A 15,942-nucleotide genomic window follows, 5' to 3' on the forward strand; every position below is an offset into this window, starting at 1 on the left:
GGAAGAGTACCGGAGAGCGTTTAGCTTTTTGGTTGGACGATTTCATGGCGCGCATGCGTGTTGTGTCTGAAGGGCAGGTTTAAAGGGAAGTAGGTGTTGACCCGCGGCTAACTGAAGCTGTTGTCAGCTTAGACCCGTGACTCCGCTGTTGCCGAGGGTTCGGAAGACGCAGAGGGGTGAATTTAGGTGTCTGATGGTTGCTTCTGGAGGGGTGTGTAAGACTCTTTGGCTGAAGAAAGCTGTTAAGCTTCTTATGTGGGTGATTTTGAAAAAAATAGCATTTCGGTTTTACCTGCTTGACTCCCTCTTCTCAAATTTTAACTCCGCCTCCACATCTGGTAGGTTTTGCACTGCCATCTCTCCGGCTGGGGAGTGCTCTGTTATTGTAATTATTGCTTATGCGGTCATTCTCTTGTCATCCTCACTTTCAGATTAATTGGCATGGTGCATTAATAGACTGAGTGGGATTAATGGGTAAATATGTTCTAGTCGTCTCTAAACCTGGATTAAATACCAAATTGAAATTTCTAGCTTTGTGCATAGTCTCTTTAGACGTTTTATTTAAAAGTTGATGACTGCATGTTTCAAAATCACTTGAAATTCACGTTTTCTTTATCATACTCCCACTTTATTTCTTCTCCCCTACCCCTGCCCCCCCGAAATCCTCAAAGCGGTGAAAATTTTGTTCTGAAGTTTAATGGACCCAGAAGAAAATTCTGTTCATAATTGTGGGACTAGTTTTGTTACCAGTAATATGAAAGGCTCTGAGTTTAGCCCGGAAAAGAAAAAAAAGGTTAAAATACCAGCGAGGAGACTTCGTGAGGTAATTTCTCCAAATCAGGGAGATAATTCGCCTTTGCTGAAAGATGAGTTGTGCCGTGTTCCTCCAGCGTTGTCTGCAAATAAACGTCTTCCTGTTAGAACTGGGAAGAGCTTGAATGGAACGTTATGTGGTATGTGATTCCGAATATTTTCAACCAGTTTTCACTTCTGTAAATCTTTAGTCTTTATTTTCATTTCGTTTTTTGTGTTTCAAAATTTAGAGGACTTTTGATGATTAAATTCCTAAATATATGTCTAGTTTGTACAGGCGTTTGAAAAGTGACCCCTTTTCCTGGGAAAATGGCCAGGTACCCACAGTCTACATCGAATAATACTGAATAGATAGAATGAATAAAACATTTTGTATTTTCTTTGCGTGTTTTTGGCACACTGTTCTTGTCCACAACTGTGATGGACACACTCAGCTAGTGTGATGTGCTTACTTTTCACCAGTAGTGCTGGCTTTTTACCTTCTGTTTGGATAGTAGAAAAGCACAATTTCTGCATTTTGATGGCTTCCATGTCCCAATTCACTTGTCTGGAGCTCCCTGAAAGTGAAGATAGCATACGTTTTACCCACTTCACTGGTAATCAAATTAATGAATATAAGCACAAAAAACAAAAGAATAAAGCAGCTTTTATAGTGCTGCTTTTGAGGGGTACAGCATAACATAGGCCTGCTGTTAAATCAGGCTTTTATATCATGCGCATGTTTTATTCCTGACAAATGATTGTACCCATAGTTTGTCCAAATCCAATAGTGTAATGATATATTTTATAACATTTTATACTTATCTCATTTGATTGTCAGTTCTGAGCCCTTATTTTCCAAAATATCAGATGTAAAAAACTTCATCAGGATATATTTAAGTACATTTTAAGATTTTTGCATGAAGAGTGGCTTCCAATTTAATTAATTGCATTAATATGGAGTTTATAGTTCTTGAATTATATCTGTACAGTTTCAAAAGGTTACATCCTGATTTAAAAATCACTAAAATTGATTCCTTTATTTTGTTAGGTTCATCAGACTTAACTTCTGCCAGAAATTATCAGCAGCCTCCATTAGAAAATCCCACTGTGTCAGAAAGTGTAAGCAAAAGAATTCTTAATTATGCTCATGTTAAAATTTTAAGTATTGGCAAATAATGCTTTTTAAAATTTTGTTTGATTAGCAACAGACCTTGTTTTTATTTAAATTGCATTTACCAAAGAAATGTTTTTACAAACTGTAAGGTAAAGGTAAAGCAGCCGTAACAACATAATAAAAAAAAAATGAGGTGTAAATTATATATCATTCAAACTATTCTGAAGCCTTTTGTGTACTTTATTTTTCTTTTTTTTTGCGGTACGCGGGCCTGTCACCGCTGCGGCCTCTCCCGCCGCGGAGCACAGGCTCCGGACGCGCAGGCTCAGCGGCCATGGCTCATGGGCCCAGCCGCTCCGCGGCATGTGGGATCTTCCCGGACCGGGGCACGAACCCGTGTCCCCTGCATCGGCAGGCGGACTCTCAACCACTGCGCCACCAGGCGCCTTTCCTAGGAACTTTTAATGGGTTCACAGAATTTCAGTGTATGTATGTACCAAAGTTTATTTGTTCATATTCCTGTCATTTGACATTAAGGTTTTTTTCCCCGTTTTTTATAATATAAACAAGCAGGTGATGAACATTCTGGTATATATCCTAGCTCATTTCCTTGTATTAATTTCTAGGTGTAAAATTATTAGATAAAAGATTATGCACGTTTTTTTGCAATGTTTCTAAATTGCCTCCAGAAAAACTGTATCAATATATATTCTCCAGCAAGGTCATGAGTAAGAATTAGTGGGGTTATTTCTCCCCGTCTTTATTTATACGAAGCATTAAAATTAAACCCAAAAAAACCCTGCCATTTTGATAGGTGAAAAAGGCATCTCATTGTTTTATTTTCTATTTCTTTTATTATTAGTGGAGGGGAAATTTTTTTCATTTATATTGCCACCTGTATTTACTCTTTTGTGAATTACATATTTATGTGCTGTGCTTTTTGTAACGGATTTGTGGGAGTTCTTTACATTAATTTCCCAGATACATTCTACTGTATTGTTAGCCTCATTGGCTATTTTTAGGAAGTTAACACCTGTTATCAGCAGATAGCTTGGATCAGTTTTCTTTTATGATTTTCTCTTTTCCCTTTAATGATTTAGCAGGGAAAAAAAATGTGTGTGTAAGGAAGATGAAGCAATGTTGACTGAACCTAGTACTTAAAAAGTCATGGTGTCTTGGCACTGAATAGAATCTTAGAAACGAAGTCTAGGGTTACACATGTGAGCAGAAAGCTATTTGCCAGTAGATGTCACTTATATAGTGAAGTCTTCTGAGACCACATTATAGCTTAGTGACAAAGAATACTGTAATTAATTTGTGATATTGTGCCATGCGTTGACCATCCTTACGAACTTCATTTGATTCGCAGTGAATCACATTTTCACATTTAACTATAGCCACTGAGATGTTACATAAGTTGCTCTGCTGAGAGTACCAAATCAGGATTTGAATCTGAATTGCAAGGTCGCAGTTGCTTGCTTGTTCACTTACCCATTCGTTCACTTGATGACAGCTCGTTACTCATTCAACAAATCTTTGAGTAGCTTCAAGGTACCTAAGCATTATGGTGGTGCTGGGAATTAAGCATATAAAACACACAGTCCTGTCCTCCCAGGGCACAGTAGTCACATGGCTAGTAAATGGTAATTGATAAATAATAAATCAAAAAGTTTATTTAGCCTTTCATTTCTTCCTTTCATATCTTAAAGGATTTTTCTAAAGATGTTGCAGTGCAAGTGTTGCCTTTGGATAAAACAGAAGAGAACAACAGACAAAAAGGTAAAAGGATAGATTTGATTTTTTTTTGGTAAAACATACATAACATAAAATTTACCATCTTTACCATTTTTAAGTGTACAGTTCTGTAGCATTAGGTATATTCATATTGTGCAGCCATCACCACCGTCCATCTCCAGAACTTTTCATCTTCCCCAACTGAAACTCTGTACTCATCAAATACTAACTGTATTCCCCCTCCCACCATTCTACTTTCTGTCTCTATAAATTCCACTATACCTCATATATATGGAATCATACAGTTTTTGTCCTTTGGTGACTGACTTATTTCACTTAGCATGTCTTCATGGTTCATTTATGTTGTAACGTGTAAGAATTTCCTTGGTAAGGATAGAATTTTAGATTTTTAGACATTGATTTTTCTTTTCAGATATTCATTAAACAGCCTTACAGTTTTTTCTTATTATTTTCATTTTTAATTAGTTTTTCCTTCCAAATTAAGCTACTAATGGAATCTCTAAAGTCCAGAAAATGGTTTGTAACAGTAAGGATACTTTTATTATTGCCAACATATTGCATAGGTTTGGTATTTGATACCTGTTTATACATGCTGAATTCAAGTTTTGTATAGTCTTTGGTAAGATAATAGATTAAAATATGCATTGAAAAAATTTATTTAATGACAGTTAAAAAGTAGTTGGTTTTATTTTCATCTAAGCAGTTTTATTGTTAGAGTTTGAACAAATGTCTCTCATTTGGCCCCAGGTGTTTTTACACAATTTTTTTCCTACAGTCTAGGGTTATAACTATTATTACTCAGTCATTTAATGTGTTCCTTACCTTTTTAAATTGAAAGGTCATATTGCTGAATCCCCAAACATTTTTTTTAGTTAAAAAAGTTTTTCTTTGAGTAGCTTATCAAAATTTAATAAATTTTCAGGAATCTAAAGTATATTTTTGTGTTTTGATTTTGCAGCAAATGACATCTTTATTTCTCAGTACACTATGGGACAGAAAGATGCTCTAAGAGCAGTTTTAAAACAAAAGTAAGTTTCATTTACAGAAAATAGGTGGGCCATTTCTTGTGTTTCTATATGGTTCTCTAAAATCAGCTTTATTTATACTTTGCACCTAGGAAAAAGTTTTTTTTTTCTCCAATGTGTGAAATATATATATGTGATAATATGTATAAAGCATTTTTCATGGTGCTGGGCATGTGTAAAATACTCAGTGGCTGTTAATTATTATTATTATTATTGAAGATGTATTGTTCTAAGCACTTTATGTGCATTAACTCATTGAATTCTCTCAAAATCCAATGAAATAGATTCCATTACTATCCCAATTTTACAGAATCCCCATTTTATAGATAAGGAAACTGAGGTAGAGAGGGATTGATTTTCCCAAAGTCATTTAGCAAGCATTCACTGGGCTGGGATTCAAACCCAGGTAGTCTGTCTTTAGAGTCCTCTCTTAGTCACCTCACTATACTGCTTATAGCAGTAGTCAAGTAGTTCCAAATATATAATACTTACTACTTACTATCAAAGGACATTTAGACTTTTTCTGATTAAGATTTGAGAAAGGGACAAGCTTAGCATCTGGATGGAGTGAAGGGGAATGTGGCTACTACTCTATTCAAATGCTTCCTCCCAACTTTATCTTTAATGCCAGTGAAATACAGAACCAACCCTGACAACAGCACCATGCTAAACATGAAAGAATATATCACTGGAGGATTTTTTTTTTTTTTATCATTAGTGGCGGTGGAATGAGATACATATTCTTAGGCTAAATGTATTCTATTCCTAAACCAGAGCAGCCTGGGACACCCCTTAGAAAATAGGAAAAATGTTTACTTACTTTTGAACTCTCATTTTATTCAAAAAGGAAATTTTAGATTACTTCTATAAGTGGAAAGTTGGTATTTCTAATAATACAATGAAAATAAGTATATAACTATTAAGATAAAGTTTATTCTTTTTCACCTATAGTTATCCATGGTATACATATTATACTCTGGGAAACACTAATGAAATAAATATTACCTCCAAACTACAAGGGTGTGATCTGAGCCAGCCAGAGTTTCACAACTGGTTGTTTTGCTTAATGGTGCTTTTCCTTTTTGCATTTGATCAGCCTCCAGTTCCCAATATGTGATATGGTGGTTAGGAGGAGAATTTGGATGGTAAATTGCATTCTGGGATTTGTAAATATATAAGAAAAGGCAAAAGTAAGGGCACGAGGGAGTAGTGCAGTCTCCCAAATTCTATACTTGAACTAAAAATTGCAGACTACATCTGACTCATTTGGAGAGAAAGTGATTACCATTTCCATCCAGCTGACCCCAGGTGGAAGTGGCTGCTTGCAACCGTAATGGGGACTTTATCAACTTGCCTTCAAGTCAGAACTCTCAGATCTGAGAGGGAGAAGTTGTTTATCTACAAGTGGACAGTGAGAGGTAACTGTGAACACTACTCCTCTTATCTGTTCACAGTAGATCTCTCCCCGTTTCAGGATGGATGCACAGAATTTTTTTTAAAAAGCAAAAAACAAAAAAACTAGGAAGGGCCTCTGAGAAGGTCATTGCAATGTAGAGAATAATAATTGAGTCAGAAATATAAAATGACTCTCATACTGGGTTAAGAGAGATTTTGCTGTAGTTAGTGTCACTTGAATTTTTTTTTTTTTGAGAATGGTGGATGGAATTTGGCAAAGTGATTCTAAAATTTACTTGGAAGGACACACAAATTGAGAATATATACACATACTGTTAAGAATACATACATCTAGAATGCACACAGTTGAGAATAGCTAATTTTGGAGAAACAGAAATGGAATGATGGAAAATCTGCCCTATTTGCTACTATAATATGCTGTAAAGCTGTGATAAAAGGTAATCAGCTGGAGCCTTTGAGGAATGAAGAGTCTGTCCAGAGTGTCTAGAACAAGGGTAGAATGTCCTTACATGTGGCTGGAGAGGTTATAAACTACTTTAAAGAAGTTTGGACTTAAAGAGAAACAGCAAATCATTTAAAAGTTTTAAAGCGTGATATATTTTTCTTAAAAGGCTCACTCAGGTAGTTATGAAAAAATGATTGGAAGAGGACTGGACTGGAGTCCAGGAAACCAGTTGACTGTGAATTTTTCAGGAATCTTTTAAAGAGATGAATTAGATTGGTCCTGAGTACATTGGGGAGTGGTGGAATGTGAGGGTGGGAATCATGCTGGGCTGTAGAGGAGTACACAGGTTTGGAAGATGATCTGGAGATAGAATTGACAGGAACTGCTGCTTAGATGTGAGAGTGAGGAAGGAGCTAAGGATGGATCCTAGATTTTTAGCTTGTATAAATGCATAGTCAGTAGTAGTATTCATTAAGAAATGGAAGCCTTGGGGGAATAAATTTCATTTTAGATGTAAGCAGGGGTTTGAGGTACCTATGAGACATCCAGGTGAAAAATGTCTGATAGGAAATTGAATATAAAGGTCAAATTTACAAAAGGGGTCTAAGCTAGAAATCCATAAGTCATCTGTATGTAGATAGTAGTCTAAGCTCTGGAAGTGATTGAAGTGACTCGGTGGGAGTGTGAGAGTGAAAAGAGATGGCATAGGGTAGGGCTCTGAGAAAACCAGACCTTTAAGAGATGTACAAAGAAAGCAATGTGGCTTCTAAATGTTACTCAGAAAGTTTATCCAGAGGTGTAAGAGAGTATGGTCTTAACAAAACCAAGGGAAATGAGGTTCTAAGTTTGATAGCTGCTCAGAGGTAAAGAAAGATAAGGACTGAAAAGTGTCCATTGAATTGAGCAAGACGAGGTATTAATGGCCTTGGTAAGAGCAGTTTCAGTGTAGCATTGGGATAGATGCCAGATTCAGAGGATTTAGGAATAAAGAAGAAAGTTCTAGAAAAAGACTAGAAGGAAACAGTTTCTTCTGAATGGGAGAGTTATGTGCATTTTTTCTAGTTCTTTACACTTAGAAGCTCATTTGCTACATTGAGCATTTATTAATTTGATAATTGGAAAAAATAAAATTTTAAAGCCTGTAAAGTTGATGTCTAGCCTTATAATGTTATTTTTCTTGTTGGTCAATTTAATGTATTAAAGTAGAATGAAAGATCTTAAAGGGTAAATCACATTCAGACTTCAGACAGAAATTCTAAAAGATACAGATTATCTGAATTACATTTTCTTAGTACACCACTCAGCTAAATATATATTGAGCACCTACTATGTGCTCTTTCTTAGTTGCTGTTTGGTATAAAAGAAGTCCCCGGCCCCCCACCCCAGGTTGCTTAGAGCTTGGCTGGGGAGAGAATAGGTAGATATATGGAGGAATGCATGATTAGAGCTGTGAGAGGAAACATTCAATACATTGTTAAACTGTTCTGTACAGACATTTAAACCATAGGATGGCTGACTGTCAAGCCTCAGTTGTGTGGTATAGGAAGTAAATGCAAAAGTAATTAATGAATGGAAAGATCAAGAGGAAATTTTATGAGAGCAGGCTTATTGAAAAAGGTAAGGCTTTTGTTGTATCTTTAGAAGGATAGAGTAAGTTAGGTGAAGAAGGTTGAGAGAGTGAGAAAAAGCATGGAGTCAGCTGTGGGAGTGGCATGGCATAGTCAGTGAGAGCAGTGTGACTCAGGAAGAGGTGGTTTTGGGAGGAAAAGTGCAGTGTGTATAGGGCAGGGCCAGAGGATGGAGTGTGTGGAAGGCCAAACAGGAAAGTAGCCTATTCAGTTGTCTATAAGGAATGATTTTAGATTTTTGAATGGTGGGAAAATGTGTGTGGAGAGTTTTTAAGCAATTAGAAATGGGAAGAATGAAATAGTTGGCTAGAGATGATGGTTTGTACTAGAGCAGAAGTCTGAAGGGAGAAGTGCTGTTTGAGAGAGAAAGCTTGGTGTTATGGGACGATCTCTGGGAACTGGTCCTAACTCAGCTACTTACTAGTTCTGTGACGTGATCAAGTAAATCCCATTACCTCTATGGACCTCAGTTTCTTGATGTGAAAATTAGGAAAGATGGGCTACTGGGTTCCCCCTACCTCCATAATTCCATGACACTAGTCCTGCAATTGTGATGAAATAATTGACAAAACCTGATGACTCAGTTGGGCATGAGAAGGTAAACGAGGACAGAGAAGTTAACTTCAAAATTTTGAGAATGAGAGAAAAATGATGCTCTTAATAGAAATGAGGCAACATCAATGAGGAGTAAGTTTAAGAGCTCTGTGGCCTTCTTCAAAAATCAAAGGATGGGGGTCTTCCCTGGTGGCTCAGTGGTTGAGAGTCTGCCTGCTGATGCAGGGGACACGGGTTCGTGCCCCAGTCCGCGAAGATCCCACATGCCGCGGAGCGACTGGGCCCGTGAGCCATGGCCGCTGAGCCTGCGCATCCGGAGCCTGTGCTCCGCAACGGGAGAGGCCGCAACAGTGAGAGGCCCGCGTACCGCAAAAAAAATAAAAGGAAAAATCAAAGGGTGGAAATTCAGCAGCTGGAGATGGAGCTCATTCCTGTTGATTTTACTTAGACTTACCTTAGGGAGTCTTCAGTTTTGTCAGTGTTTTCTTTCATTGATTTCTTTTAGGCCAAATACAGCACAAAATTGACCAGTCTTTTTTTTTTTTTTTTAGGTGTTTAGTTAAATGCCTTACTGTGAATATGTATCTATTTTCTGGACTCATTTTTAATCCAGACTGCTTAGTAGTGTATTTTGTGCCCATTTTAATAAACTAGGTGACATTTATTAAATCTAAATGAGTTAGAATTTTAAAAATTCTTTTCAGCAGTTTTAACGATCCCTCTTGGGTTGTCTTACTTTGGGAGTAAAACTTGATACCTAAATTCTTAGAGCCTTTTCTGCATGTTATAAATTTGTACTTCTTGACTATAAATCATTGTAATTGTGCCCATGTCTTTTCCACATGCATAAGTCATATTTTCTGAAATATCAGTGCCTTCAAGGAATTACCTTTTTATTTCTTTAGTGTGTAGTGACCTGAGCCTTAATAGATTTCATTAACCAAATGACTAATAAGATGCTGATAGTGAAAAATAGGGATTTAAATTAAAAAAATCAAGAAAACTCACCTGCAGCAGATTACCACTTGTAGGTATTTCTTCTAATGGTTCAGTAGAGGTTACTGAATAGATTTTATTCCTTTTTTATTTACAGAGCTCAAAGCATGCCTGTCTTTAAGGAGGTAAAGGTACAGCTTTTAGAAGATGCCAGCGCAGAAAAGGACCCTATTATTCAGGAGAGTAGAACTTCACCCAGTGGAATTGATTCAGCTGCAACTGTGGCTGCAGCAACTGCTGCCGCCATTGCAACAGCAGCTCCACTGATAAAAGTATATCTGTTTCTTCCCAGATTAGTCATTACTACTTTGTAAAATGTAAAAATGTTTATTAGAAACTGATTCTGTAATTGTTGTGTCCAGCCATTGGCTAGGGATATTGCTGTCTGTAGTTGTGAATTATTTCTCAAAAGTTGTGAGATTTATCTCTCATCCCTGTGTTAGTTCTAGAAAATCCTGGACTTTCTTAGTTTTAGCACTGAAAAATATCATCTTGGGAACCCCTCAGTCCTGGGTACTTGGGATGTTTGGTCATCCTTATTTTAGAGCTAGAAGGGACCATACAGACCATCTATGCCAAACCCCTTAGTTTGTAAATGGGAAAAATGAGAAACAGGTCAGAGTCAGCATTAAGGTCTTAGAGCCAATAGGGGGAGAGCCAGGACTGCTGACCTAACTCAGCCTCAGATTAGTGAAGTATCGAAAGCTACTTTGTTTTGCTATTTCCTTCTTTTTAATTTCCATTTAAGTATTTTTAATTTCCATTAAGTATTTAATTTCCACTTAAGAAATAAAAATTGTATGTGACAAATTTGTTATTTTTTATGAGAGAAAAGATCTACTTAAGGATAACTATCTTCTGCCTTTTATTTCTGTGATTCTAAAAATAAAGGCATAAAATCATCAGAAATTTGGTTTGATAATTTCTCAATACCAGTCACTTTATATAATCTTTCTAGTAATTGAGCATATTTTTGATATCTTTGGATATTTTTACTGTTTTAGGTGCAGAGTGAGTTGGAATCAAAGGTCAATACTGTTACAGAATTACTCAATAAGTTACAGGAGACTGATAAACAGCTACAACGCGTTACAGAGCAGCAGACAACCATTCAGAATAAACATGAGAAACTACACTGCCGTGATCATGGAAAGCAAATGAATGTGTTTATGGAGCAGTACATTAGGCATCTTGAAAAACTGCAGCAACAACAAATAGATATTCAGGTAATAAAGGGATTACACATTCCATGACCTTTTATCACGTGGATCTCTAAGCTAATATTCATTGATTATTGCAATAGCTCAGGAGATTGTAACAGTTTTAGTTCTTAAATAATGATTTGCTTTTGTTCAGAATTCTTTTCCTCTATGGGGTAACTCTGCATGTTCTAGTTCAGACGTCTAGCTCTGTGAGACCTCTCCTTATAGTTGGCTTTTCCTTCTTTTGTGGTATTTCCGTTGACGGCGTTTTTAAAGGGCATTTATTGCATTGCAGTTTTTTGTTTACGTCAGTGGCTCTTAGCCTGGGAATGTGCATCAGACTCACTTGGAGAGCTTTATAAATATACACGTGCTTGTACCTCTCAGAAAGTCTGAGACAGCAGGTCTCAGATGGGGTCTGGGAATCCTTGAAAGCTCTCTAATGATTCTGTTGCACACCCTTGGATGAGAACCACCTAGTATACTTATTTGCTTCTACATTTACTTAATTAAAAAGAATGAATATTCTTATGCCTTTTGAATATGAGGCACTGGGCTATTATAAAAAGAAGAATTATCCTCACAGAGAGCTGATAGTATAGTTTCTTATTTATTTTGGAATTTCTAAGTCCTGGGATACTACGCAGCACTCAGGTACTCAGTATACTTTCTTTTTGAATGAGTGAATGACCAGCATCGTAAATGCATTGGGTTTTTTAAAATAAATTTATTTATTTTATTTATTTATTTTTGGCTGTGTTGGGTCTTTGTTGCTGGGCGCGGGCTTTCTCTAGTTGCGGCGAGCTGGGGCTACTCTCCGTTGCGGTGCACGGGCTTCTCATTGCAGTGGCTTCTCTTGTTGTGGAGCACAGGCTCTAGGCACGTGGGCTTCAGTAGTTGTGGCACGTGGGCTCAGTAGTTGTGGCACGCGGGCTCTAGATCTCAGACTCAGTAGTTGTGGTGCATGGGCTTAGTTGCTCCATGGCATGTGGGATCTTCCCGGACCAGGGCTCAAACCCATGTCCCCTGCATTTGCAGGCAGATTCTTTTTTTTTTTTTTTTTTTTTTTTTTTGGGGTACACGGGCCTCTCACTGTTGTGGCCTCTCCCATTGCAGAGCACAGGCTCCGGACGCGCAGGCCCAGCGGCCATGGCTCACGGGCCCAGCCGCTCCGCGGCTTGCGGGATCCTCCCGCACCGGGGCACGAACCCGTGTCCCCTGCATCGGCAGGCGGACTCTCAACCACTGCGCCACCAGGGAAGCCCCTGCAGGCAGATTCGTAACCACTGCGCCACCAAGGAAGCCCTGCATTGGTTTTAATTTACTTTTTTTCCCTACTTAGTATGCAGTTTAAAAACTTTTAAAAATAAAATTAAAATATAACATTCAGAAGAATATATAAAAATAAGCTTATCATAGCTCAATATAAGATCACAGAGTGAACGCTAATGTCCTATTATTTTCAAGACTTCCTAATAGAGCTTGTCTTGAAATTTTCATGGGATTAAGATATTATTTTTATTGGAATGATTATGGGCATATAAAATAAAGTTTTACTAAGTACTCCATACATTGCTAAAATTGAGTATGCAGCATGTCATCTGGAGAGGCTAGGAGTGGGCCTATCAGAGTGCTGGTCCCCAGTCTACAGGTAACTTTGCTTCTCTGAGCCTTGATTTCTTTACCTAGAAAATATTTTTGGTTCAGGATAGAATGAGAAGACACATTTGAAAAGCACATTGAGTTTTTTTAAGGTAGTGCTAGGTGCCTGCCATTCATTTATCCTTCCATAAATAAACGCATAATTTATTAACTTTCTGATTTTGGAAGAATGGAATCTTTGCTAATTCAGACATCTTATTTATAAAGCCTATAACTACAGAGAAAATTGAACTTTCAGTGAGTATTTTAGTAGTTCAGTTAAGGCTTAATGAAATGAAATTCTTTTTGAAGAGTGATCTCAACACACTTTTAAGAATTCTGTAAAACTATAAATCTTTTCGGTTTTTCTTTGTCTAGCATAAAACTCTTTTAAAATCCGTTTTATTAGTTAAGATACTTACACATTTCAGATGTTTTAATAGTGTTAAAACTGTGTTGTCACTATAGTTTCCATTTATACGTAAATGCATAAATTACTGCTGCTACTATGCGCGGCTACTATTTTATTTGAGTGCTTTCTGTCAATGGTTTTTAAACCATTAATTAAAATAAAATCTTACCATCCAGGATATAAAAGATGAGATGTTTTGGTTTTAAATTCTCTGGTTTAAGTAGAGGTCTAGGGCTAGGGTCCCTTCTTCCTGGTCCTCTCCTACCCTGCTTCAGTGTCTCTTGAGCCATCTCTGAGGTGGAAAGGAAGAAACGGAGGTTTAGAATAAATTAAATGATCAGGGCCACACTGCAGAGCCAGACTTAACCCAAGTGCTATTATATGCTTCCAGTGGCATTGCTGCTGCAGTAGATATTTGCATGTAATGTATGTATTTTCATTGTTTATTAAATCTAATAGATTGTTTTCAAGTCTTCTAATAAATTCAAAGTATTTTGTCATCTAACTCTTTCAAATGATATTTGAAATTAACAAAGTAATTTTATGTTTTCTAGACTCACTTCATTAGTGCTGCACTCAAGACTAGTAGTTTTCAGCCCGTTACTGTGCCCCCTTCTAGAGCAGTGGAAAAGTATTCTGTAAAACCAGACCATTTGAATTTTGGTAGCAGTAATCTATCTTCACATAACACCTTTGCTTCCAAACAAGGTAAAAATATGTAGTTTTCTATGAATAAAAAATGCCAGCTATGAATGTTCTTTGCAGTATATAAGCTGAAAACTTACTTACAAGGTTGTGAGAGACTCTTTGTTTTATAAAATTAGGTTTTGGTTTTTTTTTAGGTCAGGTAAGTTTTAGATTATTTTGAAACTTGTTCAGTCAAGTTATGGATCATGTTCTACTTAATGGTTTTAATTAATAACTTTCATAAATTGTCAGAAGCACTTCTATATAAATTTAGAAAAATTTTACTTATCTAGCATCAAAAATGCTTGTCATCAATTCACCAATTTTCTGACAAACTGGATATTTGCTGTTTTCTTGATTCTGTCAGGGGAGAAACCATCTGAGTACAATTAGAAACTATTTCTAAATATTTTCAAAGAGTTAGTAATGCAAGTCTATTTTAATGGAATTTTAAAAATCTCTTTATAAAAACAAAGGAATACATAGCTTATTTGTGTTAATCCTTTGGAATTTAAACTATATCAATAAATGTATCTCCAAATTATTGATATTTGAATAATGAACTAATGAAAATCAAGGGCCTATCCCTTTAATGATATACAGATCCATGGAGTACAATATTCCTGACATTTGATTTGTTAGAACATTGTTGGATTACAGACATGTTAAAGGTTCCTTATACTTGCAAGGTGCTTTACGTTTCCCCCAAATGAGTGGGTCTTACAAAACTTTTGTGAAGTGATGTGAATCAGTTTTTAAGTTGTAAAGGGAGGAAGATGAAGCCCAGAAAGGTTATGACTGCCTGCTCAAGGTCACCTGGCTTGAGAGTGAAAGTGTCAGAGCTACAGCCGGAACTCAGGTTTCCACGCTCACCGTTCATAGTTGTCTAATGTATTTTGTACTCTAAAGTGGGATCTCTCTAGATCAAAGTATATAAAAATTTTAAGACTTGCTATACTTAGCACCAGATGGTCTTACCAGTTTTCATTGCCACGAGCAGTGTCTGGCTATGCCATTTTTCACCACAACTTGAATAGCACTGAATATTGTCATATTTTTTTCTTATTTATTAGGTATAAGTATAAAGTGTTTATAGTTTGTATTCTTCTGATTCTAGTGAGGATGAACTTATTTCTATATATTTGTTAATAATTTGAGTATCCTATATGATTTTTGTTTTATTTTTAAAATATGGGGAAGAGTAATATTACAATTTAAACGTTTTTAAAAAGTAAGTTAAATTTATTATTTTCTTTATTTTCTATTGAAGCACCTTCAATAGAGGTTGAAGATACCAATTTTGATAAACAGAAATCTCCTTTGGAGACACCAGCACCCCGCAGATTTGCTCCTGTACCTGTTTCAAAGGATGATAAAATATCAAAGAGGGAAAATCCTACGGATAAAAAAGAAAATATGGAGATATCACATCATACAGGTAATAAAGCAATTATAATTAGCACCCACTACTTTTATTAGACCCATCTCAAATTAGGAACAGATTTCCACACTCATGATTTATAATTCTCTAATGTGCCTTGTAGTAACTGAAGTAGGATCTCTATTTTTAATATTTGTATTTAAATGATACTTTCTGGGCAAATCAAGCTTCTTTAGGTTCTTTGTAGAAGGAGTTGGAGATATACCTTTATAATTGTTCTGACTATCTTCAACATGTTATTACTTAAACCTTTAATGAAAAAAATTTGTTATTAATAAATAAAAAATAATGCTTTATAGAAGGTAAGGTTGATTATCATGTTTACTTATATTGTTTTTAAGTGTGAATTAAATACTAAAACTCAGAGAATTTTAACATTTATTATTGTGTTCAATTGGAAAAAGTGCTAATAACCTTTATAAGTGACAGGAAATAATAATTTGTTATAGACACTTAAAATATAGCCTTTCTAGTAAAAGTAAGTAAAAATGTTAAATATAAGCTTTCATTTTTGGAGTCATTTAAATGCATTCCAGTCTTGTCTTGGACACATTTAAAGAATCTTAAGGAATTTAAAAGATAATAAAATCTTTAATTAATAAACTAACCTCACCAAAAAAAAAAAAAAGTTTGTTATGTAGTCTCATTAAAGATGAGGCTAAAAGGAGGATTCAACCAATAGTTGTTGTGAAGAAATAGTTAAATCTCCCTTTCACTGTTTATAAAAATAGTTACAGGGCTTCCCTGGTGGCGCAGCGGTTGAGAGTCCACCTGCCGATGCAGGGGACACGGGTTCGTGCCTCGGTCCGGGAGGATCCCACATGCCGCGG

At 36.2% G+C, this 15,942-nt stretch overlaps 1 protein-coding gene across 7 annotated transcripts in view; it reads left to right on the forward strand.

The window, feature by feature from the left end:
• Positions 1-111: 111 nt before the first annotated feature.
• The window catches only part of KIAA0586 (KIAA0586 ortholog), a 106,557-nt gene continuing 90,726 nt past the window's right edge, over positions 112-15,942 (forward strand). Inside the window, exons 1-9 of one of the 7 annotated variants that reach the window (XM_027111376.1) lie at positions 112-338; positions 672-953; positions 1,844-1,914; positions 3,619-3,688; positions 4,623-4,692; positions 9,827-10,001; positions 10,734-10,955; positions 13,539-13,692; positions 14,942-15,109. In XM_027111376.1, coding sequence (XP_026967177.1) covers positions 698-953; positions 1,844-1,914; positions 3,619-3,688; positions 4,623-4,692; positions 9,827-10,001; positions 10,734-10,955; positions 13,539-13,692; positions 14,942-15,109 — 1,186 coding nt within the window. In that variant the 5' untranslated portion in view covers positions 112-338; positions 672-697. Of the gene's footprint in view, positions 954-1,843; positions 1,915-2,290; positions 2,399-3,618; positions 3,689-4,622; positions 4,693-9,826; positions 10,002-10,733; positions 10,956-13,538; positions 13,693-14,941; positions 15,110-15,942 lie in introns of those variants that run through there. The other 6 variants (XM_027111373.1, XM_027111375.1, XM_027111377.1 and 3 more) reach the window with 6 other exon arrangements.

The sequence above is a fragment of the Aethalodelphis obliquidens genome, unplaced genomic scaffold (genome assembly GCF_003676395.1).
Source record: "Aethalodelphis obliquidens isolate GAN/ISIS:26980383/991018 unplaced genomic scaffold, ASM367639v1 scaffold10, whole genome shotgun sequence".
Lineage (NCBI taxonomy): Eukaryota > Metazoa > Chordata > Mammalia > Artiodactyla > Delphinidae > Aethalodelphis > Aethalodelphis obliquidens.